The sequence below is a fragment of the Alligator sinensis genome, unplaced genomic scaffold (genome assembly GCF_000455745.1).
Source record: "Alligator sinensis unplaced genomic scaffold, ASM45574v1 scaffold520_1, whole genome shotgun sequence".
Taxonomy (NCBI): Eukaryota; Metazoa; Chordata; order Crocodylia; family Alligatoridae; genus Alligator; species Alligator sinensis.
The window spans coordinates 2,238,463-2,249,625 of NW_005842064.1; the positions used below are offsets into that span (position 1 = coordinate 2,238,463).

General features: G+C 59.2%; 1 protein-coding gene across 1 annotated transcript in view; it reads right to left on the minus strand.

The window, feature by feature from the left end:
• Positions 1-1,414: 1,414 nt before the first annotated feature.
• The window catches only part of SAMD14 (sterile alpha motif domain containing 14), a 19,819-nt gene continuing 10,070 nt past the window's right edge, over positions 1,415-11,163 (minus strand). Inside the window, exons 2-9 of the mRNA XM_006023321.3 lie at positions 9,608-9,744; positions 8,113-8,434; positions 7,464-7,551; positions 4,948-5,022; positions 4,280-4,439; positions 3,567-3,686; positions 3,086-3,241; positions 1,415-2,599 (exon numbers count right to left, since the gene is read on the minus strand). Of these exons, the coding sequence (XP_006023383.3) occupies positions 2,444-2,599; positions 3,086-3,241; positions 3,567-3,686; positions 4,280-4,439; positions 4,948-5,022; positions 7,464-7,551; positions 8,113-8,434; positions 9,608-9,744 (1,214 nt within the window). The 3' untranslated portion in view covers positions 1,415-2,443. The remainder of the gene's footprint in view (positions 2,600-3,085; positions 3,242-3,566; positions 3,687-4,279; positions 4,440-4,947; positions 5,023-7,463; positions 7,552-8,112; positions 8,435-9,607; positions 9,745-11,163) is intronic.

Genomic DNA, 11,163 nt, shown 5'->3' on the forward strand with positions numbered 1-11,163 from the left:
TGCCTGACTCCCTCTCCCTGCCCTTTGAGCAGCTGGGTGGCCTCTCCCTGCTTCTGTGCCTCCCTCACCCATCAGCTGTGCGGCTGTCCTAGCCTCATAGAGACGTTCACCTCTGGATGCGCCATTCCTCCTATGGCCCACTTATTCCCCCATGGGCTGCATTTCCAGTTTGTGGCACCTTCTCAACTGGGACACTGGGTTGTGCTGATAAAGGCTGGAGGTGGACCAAGTCCAGCAGGACAGAACCCTTAGGTAGGGTGGGCCCTGCACACTCTTCCCCTTCCTTTCTTCCGTTGCAGAGCCAGGGAATCGCTGTTCATGGCTGCAGGCCAGGGGAAGGACTGGGAGCAGTGAAGGGGTCTCAGGCTTGCTTCATCCAGGACAGGAGAGAAGGGCATCTTGCTTCATCCAGGACATCCTATGGTAGGGGAGGACATCTTTCTTCCCCCTCTGCAGCATGGAGAAAAGGCCTGTTCTCCTGGCTGCCATGGTAGGGGGTGCTACACAGGAGCTTGACAGTGGGAATCCAGCTCCTTGAGGCCTGAAGCCTTTTGTTCCCTTGGATGGCAGCTCAGTCCTTCCTGATGGTTGGACAAAGAAGGATCTCTGGGGTCCCCCAGGAGACTGTATTGGTTGAGAGGATTAGTCTGTATTATACCAAAAGGCCCCGATCATATTCTGCTACAACTACAAGGGGATCTTTCCCCCAGGGAGCATCATTCTCTGAAGCAGCTGGTGCTGGCTGACTGTCGTGGCTGGGTGGGTGAGCATCGGCTGGCTAGGTGATGGCTCCTTGGCCAGATTGATGGTCACCCTGTTTCCCCAGACAAGCCATGTCTAGAGTTCATCCCCTGCAGCATGCATGGGCAGAGGAGCCCCTTGCTCTCTTTTCATCCTCCAGCAGGTGCAAGGCAAGGCCATGCTCAGACCAGCTGCACTCACTAAGCAGATGCTGGTTCCCTGTGAGCACTGCTCCAAGTAACTCTGTGCCGTGTGCACCAACACGTGCTGGGGGGAGCCAGGCGAGCCCAGCACTGGGCTAATGGGGGGATGTATGACATTGGCTGGGAGCCAGCATGCATAGAACAAGCCTATGCCACCTTTCTCCACACACAGCCCCCTCACTACTGATCTAGATAAGAGGGCAAAAGCCTACTACAGCTGTATTAGTACAAACAGCAGAGGGCTGTGCTTTTTTTAGTTCAACAGGTTACGAGTTCAACCCCCAGGGAGGCACTGCAGCCTTGAATTTAAAAATACCTTCCTGGTAGGCCCTGCTGACGCATACTGCAAGCCTTCCCACCTAAATGCAGGGCTGTTTGATTGCAGGCCCTAGGCCATACTTCACATAGGCTGCATGCCATGCAGCTCCCTGAGAACTCCAATGAGGGCAGGACAAGTTCCCCCTGTTGCTGCCGCATGAGGTCCCACCAGGCACCCTCCCACTGTGCTGCCCCACGCTGGAGGCCCTGGTGGTCAAAGCAGCAGCAGCAGCCTGCAGGCCCCCAGTGGGACAGAATAGGTTGGGAGGTGACAGGTCTTTAACAAGGATGCCCTTTCTCCACCATGTTGGGAATGGTTTCAGGACCACGGCTTACAACTGGCTGTAGCTGGGCACCTGTACATCTGACAGTGGGACCTGACCTTGCTTCCTTTGCAGGCTACCCGACAGCCCCCTCCAGGAGCCCGCAGCACAGCACAGAGCCAGCCCCCTGGGGCTCATTGAAACTGGTTTTATTCCCTGGTGGCCTCTCCCTTGCCATGGCACCGAGTGTCTGTGCTCTCTAACAAACAAACCATTCCCTACTGGTCCGAGCCGTGCAGGCCCCAGCCCCTCTTGTGGGGGAGGGGGGAAAGCCCCTTGGGGGAGTGCTTGAACTCAGCACAGGATGGCCCGTGGGTGGGGGAAGGGGTAATGCCATGCACTATCTTCATCCTATGTGCCCACTGCAGGCGCCGGGCTGTCGTTCGGGGGGGGTGGCCGCGGTGCCCATGGCTCAGGGGAATGGGGCAGTGTGACAGGGCAGCCAACTGGCACGGAGCAGGGGTGACACCTTGGCACTGGGGACCAATCAGGAGCAACTGGAGGGAGGGAGGGCAGAAGTAGGGCATTGACCCCTCCTCAGCACCTGCCCTGTTGTGCTCAGAGCTGCACGTGCCAGGCTCGCCCTGCGGGGTGGGGGATGAGGCAGAACAAGGGGGGAGGGGCTAGGAGGCAGCCAGCACGCCTGTGGTGGAGCGGCTCCAGGCCAGGGGCTGGCGTCGGGGTGGCACTGATGTCCCATCACAGCGGCTGCCACCTCCGGCACTGGCAGGACCCCCACAAAGTCTGGTGCTGCCCAGCCCAAGACCTCCATTGTGGTCCGTGGCTCCCGTGTCCCCTGTGTAGGGGGGAGCCTGTGCCACTCCCCCAGGGACTGTTTGCCAGAGTGTCTTGCCGCCCTTAGCTCCTGCGCTGCTCCTGCTCCTTCCGCTTCTGCTTCTCCCGCTGCTTCTCCACCTTCTCCTGGGCCTTCCGCTCCTTCTCCACCGCAGCGCTCAGCTCCTTCAGCTTCCGCTTCAACAGCCCCCGGTCATGGGAGTTGCTGACACCCAGGGCCTGGTCAGGGGAAGGAGCGAGCAGAAGCTTCAGGATCTTGCACCCCAGGTTGCAAGCGAAGTCCCTCCGCCCTCCAGCCCTAATGGATCAGCCCAGTGATGTAATCAGCCTGCTCACGCCCCTCCTGCTCCAGTGGGTCAGCCCCATTGGTCACTACTCCCTTCTGCTCCAGTAGGTCAGCCCATGGGTGTCACTAGGCCTGTTACACCCCTCTTGCCCCACTGGATCAGCCCAGTGATGTGACTGGCTTACTTGCACCCTTCCTGCCCTAACGGATCAGCCCATCTGTGTTACTTGTCCTGCTTTTATCCCTCCTGCCCCAGTGCATCAACCCACTGGTGTCACTAGTCCTGTTACACCCCTCCTGCACCAACGAGTTAGCCCATTAGAGCTTCTAGCCCAGCACCCCCATCCCAGACTGCAGGGATTGGTGGTGGGATCTGGAGCTACTCCAGCTTCCCATCAGGGCTTTCTAGCACATCCTACCTTCAGCTTGGCCCCATCCAGGTGCAGCAGCTGCTGGCCATCCACCTCGCGGGCAGCAAACTCCCCCACGTACTGCTCCAGGTTGAGGCTCTCCAGCCACTGCCCCACTTGCTGGCAGCTCCAGCCTGTGGCAGCGCTGAGTGGCTCATCCAGAAACTGCAGCAGGGCAGGGGAGGTCAGGGGTGACTGGGCTGGGGGGTGGAAGGGGCAGCCCAGGCAGGTCCCACACTCCCACCCCCAAGGCATCCCAGGAGAGGCTGCTCTGAGAAGCAGACCAGCTCCACAGCATGGGGGACTGCCACCCCTATGTTCCCCATAGGCACTGTGGGGGTCAGGGCGGACCCAGCCTAGCTGCAGGGGTCCCTCAGGTGTGGGGCACCCCTGATGTTGCCCTGACCAGCTGAGTTCTGCAGCCACCTGGATGGGTCAGCTCTGGGCCCTGGGACCAGCACGGCAGTCCCTCCCTGTCCCGCAGCCTCACCTCATCCGAGGACTGGGACAGCGTGTGGTAGGGGTATGAGCACTTGGACTCGCTGGCACCAATGCTTAGGATCTTGGGGCTGCTGCTGGGTGGGGTGGAGTCGTCGCTCAGTGTGGATTCCTGCACCAGGAGAGGCCGCAGTGTGAGCATCGCCCCTGGGGGCTGTGCCTGGCCCTGTGGGAGCTGTGGTTCCCTCTCATCTAGAGGTGCTGCTCTGGATCCTATAGGGGGCTTCAGTTCCCTGCCCCTTAATCTACAGGGGGTTGCACATCCCATGTAGCAATGCTGCCCTTTGATCTGAAAGGCAGCACACATCAACCCTCATGGCAGTGCTGACCCTGGCCCTAGAGGGAGCTTAAACAACCTTCCCTATAGCTGGCCTTTAATCTATATAGCGCTACACACCCTCTCCTACAGGAGCGTTACCCTAGAGCCTGTCAGTGCCACCCCCTATTTCAATGCTGACCCTGGCTCTATTTCATCCTCCCCTGTGGCTGGCCCTGACCCTCTAGGGGGCTTAGGCACCATCACATCATTGTGTCAACCCTACAGGGGACTTCAGCACCCTTTCCTAGAGCTGCCAGACTTTACAGAGTGGCCCTATGGGCTCCCACTCCACTCTCCTCTACCTGTGCTGCCCATGCCCCTCCCCAGATGTCCCTGCAGGCCTTGTTGCTTCCTGCTGGCAGTCCAGGATGCGGGCTGGGACTCACCTGGGAGGCCGACTTCTTGGGGCTGAAGCCCTCGTTTTTGGGCGAGCAAGTTGGGGAGACGGTGCTGCCAGAGGAGGCTGACCCCTTCCCACTGTCCGTGAACCAGGAGAAGGGCATGAATGGGGACACGGATGAGCGGCTGGAGCCCTCCATCAGCTCTCTGGGGGAAGAGCCAGGGCTGGTCAGTGGGGGCAGCTGCAGGGGCAGGGAACCCCTGTGAAACCCTGCCCCAGGGGGTCCAGCACGCTGCCTCAGAGTTAAGTCTGTCCTTGTGTGTATCTCCACCCATCCTCCTCCCTGCCTGTCCCCTCCACCCCTTCCTCTACCAGTCTCCTGAACACTCCCCCAACACTTCTCCTCCATCTCTAAACTCATCCTCCCTCCCAGGACCCCTGTCTCTGCAGCCTGGCCCTGTAGCACTTGCCAGGCTCATGAGGTCCCAGGTGGACCATTACTTCAAGGGAGGGTTGAACCTGGGTAGGGGACGCCCATGGGGCTTGAACAAGCCAAGTGGGTTGAAAGAGAGGCTGAGGATGGGTCAGGAGGCTGTGGCTGTAGCTGTGACTGTATGGCTTGGTGAAATGTTTTTGCTGTGGACACTGCCTTGGGACATATCATGGTGAGGGGCTGCCTCACAGCTGAGGGTCCTGCAGAGGTCTAGTCCTTACCTGCTGCCCATGGACAGTCTGTTGCTTCCTTTTTCCTTCCTGCTTTTGCTGGAAGATGCTCGTCTCAAGGTCACCCTGTGGTAGAGAGGGAAGGACTGTCAACACTGGGGCAGAGGAGGTGGGTGCCAAAGGGATGGGGCAAGATGGGTTCATGGCACCAGCTGGGAGGGGCAGGGGACACCAGGGGGAATGAAGGATTTGGACCCATCCATCTCTGATGTGATCTGCCCTTGCCCACACAGCCCCTCACCCATCACTGCACCCTCCACCCACCAACATCCTCCACCCTGTCAACATCCACTGACACATGCACAGGCACACCCCTCCATCCCTTCCCCACAAACCCCACTTTGTCCATCCATCTCTCTGGCCCCACACAGACTCCTTTATCAGTTCATCCCCACATCTTCTTCTGTTGATCCATCCATCCATCTGTTCTACCAGCACCTGCCCACCACAGCCTGCAACGTCCTACATTCACCTGCAGTAGCCTTTGTTACCCCTCTCTCCCGGCCTGGAGAGGGGCTGGCTCTGCTCTTGGAAGGGGGCTCTTGGGCTTGCAAGTCTCTCATCATCTGGAGCACAGTGGCATCCAAGGGCCCCAGCCATGGATTTGGGGCCCTCATTGAACTAGGAGCTGCATAGAGCAGCCCCTGCCCTGGTGAGCTGACTGGCCCCAAACAGGACTGTCCAGCAAGATGGGCTTGTGTTATCCCAGAGGCAGCGAGTACAATGGCAGGCTGTGCCAGCCAAGGGAGTCTTAGATTTCAGGGCCAGAAGTGACCATCCAGCCTGATCCCCTGCATCACGGAAGCCAGAGAGCCCATCAGTCAGCCCAGAGCTTCTGGCTGAGCTGTGGCTTTCCCAGGTCTTGCAGCCAAGACCCATACCATGAAGCTGAGGATGTCCCCTGAGCCACGTGCTCCCCTCCACGTATTGATACTGTGCTTGTTAGTGGGCTCTAAGCCTTCCTCAGGGTAATCTACTCTCTCAAGTGGCATCCTCAAGAGGGAGAGGGAGATGTGAGCAGGAGTCCTAGAGGGGCATGGGCACAGATGAGCATCAGGGGCTACTGGCTTATGGTAGCCTAGGGAAGGGGAGATGGAGCGATGCAGGGTCCAGAGCAGGCCTGCAGGTTGCAGGGAGGACACAGGGTGTCCAGAGAGAATGGGAGCCTGTGAAGAGGAGGAAAAAGCACAGCCACTCACAAGTGGGCTGGGGTCCATAGATCACTCTGAGAAAAACTGGGTCATGGTGCTTCCACAGCTTGGGCCGTGGGCCCTCAGGGGATCTATGGAAACATGGGTGCTACACTGGGTCTGGGTGGTATCAGGGACTCACTGTAATGAGTCTCTGCCTCCAAAGGCAACTCAGAAGCCCTCTGGCCACCATCCCAGGCCCATTTTGCACTCTGGCTTTTCAGGGCACTGCCCTGTATTCTCCTGCCATGCCTTGATTTTGATTATAATGAATTTGGGAGACAGCCCTCAGATTACCAAAGTGACACCTTAGGTTCCTCACTCTGTCCTACTCATCACCGAGTCACCCCTGTCTGGCCCAGGCTTTAACTACCTCTAACTCTTTGTAGGGTGTCCCTGCCCTCAAGTGGACTCAGCCCTTCTCCCCAGCATCTTGCATCTTAGTCCCTCAGTCTGCCAGCTCTTAGTCCCCAAGGCCTCTGTCAGCCCCAAATCAACCGAAAACACAGTGTCCTCCCATCCGGCGCCCACAGTGGCCTCCCTACAAGCCACTCCTTACCTCATAGCTTAAACAAAACTATCAATGGAATATACTCATGGCCTCACTGAATCCTATGCTGTCTTGCAAGGCACCTTCCCTCAGGTCTTCCCCTTCTATTGCTGGCGCATGCCACTCTCAGCCCCTCTGGGCTTACTTACTATAACATGTCTCTTCACAGCTCCTTCAGGGAGCTCTATTATGTCCCCCTGCCTGGGCGAGACTGACTCCTCAAGCCTGGTTTATAACTCCTGCTGGGTTTCGTCCCTTCTGCTCACTATACTTCCCTACCCCAGTACAGCATAGGAGGTCTCCATTTGTAATCTGAAGGCTAGCATCCCAGGGCACCTATATATGTGCAGCGAGGTTGCTCTGGCGCACTGTAATTACAGTGTGTTGAAGCAGACTTGATTAATCAAGTCTGCTGGAGTGTGGTAATCACAGCAGACTCCAGCATCATGCGCATCAGCATCCCCACACAGTAAAATGGTGGCGGGGGCGATTAAACTAAAGTTCATTCTAAACTAAAGCGTCCCCACTGCCATTTTTCAGCGTGGAGACACTGATACATGTGATGCTCCAGGCATTTTAATTAGAATAGCTCTTGGAGCCTCTCTAAAACACCCCCCTCCTTCCCCCCCTATACACTCCTATTGCATGTGTATAAATGCCCTCAGTGGTCTGCAGCTCTCTAGCAGTGCTACCTGCAGCACTGATACCGTATAGTACTGCCCCACTCTACTTAAGTAACTGGGGCTAGTGGCCCCTGTCACACTCGCCCCAAATCCAGGAACTTCCTCCGGGTCTTCTTGTCCAGTCCGATGGTGGGGCTGGCAGGCTCTGGAGGGCTCGTGTCTCTGCTGTCATCTGGAATACAAGCAGGAGGAGGTCAAAGGGGCTGGGAGGACATGACCTCCCCTCCCTTCCCTGGGCAGGGGGTTTGCCCCTCATGGGCTCGGGAAGCCTACTAGGCTTGGAGAGGAGGACGCTTTGAGGAAAGGCAGTGTGGCCTGAGGAGCCCAGGCTGCTGGCAGGTTGTCAGCTCAGTGAGAAGGTGCTTCTCCGCTGCTCCCACTGAAGACCATATGGGGATACAGCATGGTGCTGAGGTCCATCAGGGAACAGCATCTGCCTCCCTGCATTGCAGTCCTTCCCTGCCCAGCCCAGAGGAACCAGCTGGGACTGCTGCGTACTGCAGCTCAGGACCCATCCGGGTAAGGATGTGCAGTGCACTAGGGCAGGGAGCCCCGCTGCAGAGAAAAGCAGGGAGCCCAGCCTCTCCCAGCAGGAGATGCTAATGTGCAAAGTGTGGGAGCACTGCAGGGCTGGGAGCACCCAGCTACCCCTGCCCAGCCTCTCCCAGCAGGCAGGATGCAGGGTGCTGGCGGTGGGGACAGCCGTCTGGAGTAGGAGCTGGTGGGCCATTACCTTCACTGTGCCGCTCGGGCCGGTGGTCCCTGCGGGCATAGACAGGCGAGCTGTCCGAGCTGTGGCAGGACTTGGGTGATGAGCTGGTGGGGGTGCCCCCCAGGGCCTCTTGGGAAGACGCATTGGTCAGGGGCCGGTAGCGGATGAGCGGGGACGAGGGCTGCTCGTCCTCCTCCAGCGTCCTCCGCACAACGGCAGTTTCGAAGGAGAACTCGGTGGCACGCAGGAACGGGGAGGAGCCAGACAGGGGCGATGAGGCCTGCAGGGAGGAGTGCAGCGGGGACCGCATCCGGTGCAGGGGGCTGCCGTAGCTGTCAGCTCCCTGTGGGCAGGACACGCAGGGGTTGGCCACTGGGGACCTGTCCCATGACAGGCCCTGGCACCCGCTGCCCCGGGTGACTCCTGCCCTGTGCCCTTTGAGCTGATGCAGCTGCAATCGTGGCAGAGGGTTGAGGCTCCTGGCCCCATACTTGCCATAGTGCCTGAGTGTGAAGGGTTGGGGTGGGCACCCTGGTCCAACACCTGAGTGCATCTAGAATGGCACCCCCCTTGCAGCCATAATGGATCAGCCCATTGCTGGGATTCTCCACCCGCCTCCCACCAGCCTTCTGCCCAGCTCTTGCTGGGCTCCCCCTCCTCTTCTGCATTAATGGATCAGTCCATTGCTAGGATTCCCCCCTGCAGCTACACTGGATTAGCCCATTGCTGGGCTTCACATCCCCCCTTCGCATTGGATCAGCCCATGGGTGGTAGCCCATTGCTGGTCTAGCCTATGGTGCACCTAGCCCAGTGGCCCTCATCATGTGAAGCTGGATCATGCCATTGCAGGAATCCCCTCCTCTTACCTGGGAGGATCAGGTCACTGGTGCACCCAGCCTGGTGCCCTCTCCTCCCACCACACTGCAAAGGCTTGCATGGGCCCACCTACCCCTACACCCCCCTACTCTCATGGCCATTCAGCTCTAGTCTCTCATCTCCCACAGTGCTGAGCACTGGCTACTCCAGGGTGGGGGGCAGGTGCGATGCCCCAGTAGGGAGGGTCTCTGGGGTAGGCACGTGTCCTGGCGTGCCCGTTGGGCAGCACTGGGTGCATATGGTTCATAGCCACTGCTCCCAGCCCTGTGCTCTGTGCAGCGCCCCCTTCCCCCCACCAACCCCCTGGCTGGCCCAGCCCCTCCTGGCACCTTTCCACAGCCTTGGCCACTGCTCGCTGCACCAGATGGCCCCAGCATCTGCCCTGGTGTGAACAGGTGGCAGGGCATTGCACTGGCAGCACGCGCGGCTGGCCCTGGGACAAAGGGCAATGGGGGGCAAGATGAGACAGCCCTGTAGCCTGGTCCAGGGTGGCAGTTGGCACCAGGATGAGGACAACAGTGACTTGGTGGGGCAGAAGGGGCTGGGATTGTGCCCTAGGAATGCCTTCCCTGCTGCCTCTGCCCTTTCACCATGGTGGCACTGTGCCCCTGGGGGTTGGGGGGACTGGGCACACACTCACCTTTCTCTCCAGGCTCTCATCCCCCTCTGTGGAGCTGACACTGTCTCTCAAGCGGGACCGGGATGGGCGCTGCCGCCTGCCTTTGACCGACAGCTGGGCTCGGGCCTTCTGCAAGCTGCTGTCCAGTCTCTGCGTCTCTGGAATCACATCATTAAAATCTGGGAGTGACAGAGAGAACGGGGTAAAGAGGCGGGAGAGAGAGAGAGAGAGAGCGCAAGACAGACGGCAGAGAGAGTGCAAGGAAGGGCAGATAGGGCAGGTGGGGGGGGGCACACAGACAGGGAGAAGGGTGCAAGGACAGAGAGAATGGAGCAGAGCAGGGGGAGGAGAGGAGAAGGGGGCAGAGGGGTGAGGAGACAAGGAGGGAAGGGGGAACATCCCAGCCAGGGACGGGGAGGGCAGGGGGAAGGAGGGGGTGGAACAGGAGAACAAAGAGAGAGTGTTCAAAGAGACGCACAACGTTCGTTCTGTCCTGCCCATTCCCTGCCCTGTCCTGCTCCCCACGGCTCAGCCCTTCTGCACCCGAGGCCAGGGCAGGAGGCAGCTCGGACCCATCTGGGAGCCAGGGGCACTGCTGGGCAGAATCTGGCCACATGGGCTGCTGGGAGTGGAGCCCTCCCAAGGATATGGGGCGTAAGGGGGGCGGGGGGGAACCTATGCAGTTGAAGGGGGAGGGAGCAGCCATGGTACTGCTCAGCTCTTCCCATGCGGGGGAAGTTTTGCCCAGGCTCCTCCTGCCCCTCAGCTCACTATGGACAGCTTCCTAATGGCAGATGTCTGGGCCACTGACAATTGCCCCTGCTCCCACCCCTTCCAGCCAATAAATGCAGCAGCCATGACTCCCAATAATCTGCAGCCCCCATATCTCCTCCCTGCTACACAGGCTGTCTGTGCTGCCTGGATGGTGGATCTGGGCTCTGCAAGTGGTGTTGGGAAGGCTGGGAGCAAAGAGCCAAGCAGAGTCAAGGTTGTAAAAGCTTTTCTGGCCGGTGCAGGCCCGACGGGCTTCATGCCCACCCCCTGCATTTGCTTTGCGTCTGGCTGCTCATGCAGAGCAAGCGATGGACCTGCATGGACACCCTTTGCACTGGTGCCAGAAGCAGTGCCAGCCCTGCTTGGGTGCACTTGCCCAGCCCCAGCCCAGCCCCAGCCCAGCCATGTGCTGCGGGCTCTGTGCGGATGTTCCACAGAGCCCCTATGTGACCCTAGCAAGGAACTGGCCACTCATTTTAAGGGTGTTGCAATCTGCTTGTGGCTTGGCAAGAATTAAGCCACTTGCCTCACACCACACTGAAAGCCATTGGCAATGCTGAGGATACCAACCCTGGCCCCCAGTCCCAAACTCTAACCACTAGTCCACCTTCCCCTGCCAGAGCTGCATGTAGAACCCCTGGTACCTCAAGAGGAGGTTACGTGGCAAGTTGGGGATCACTGTTACCTCCAGCTGCCCCTTCTTTGCACTGGGGGCCAAGCCTCTCGGGTGGCACCCCCCTCCCACCTTTGGCTTGTGCTTGGCATGCAGACTCCTGCTGGGGGGGGCAGGGGAGGCTGAGCTC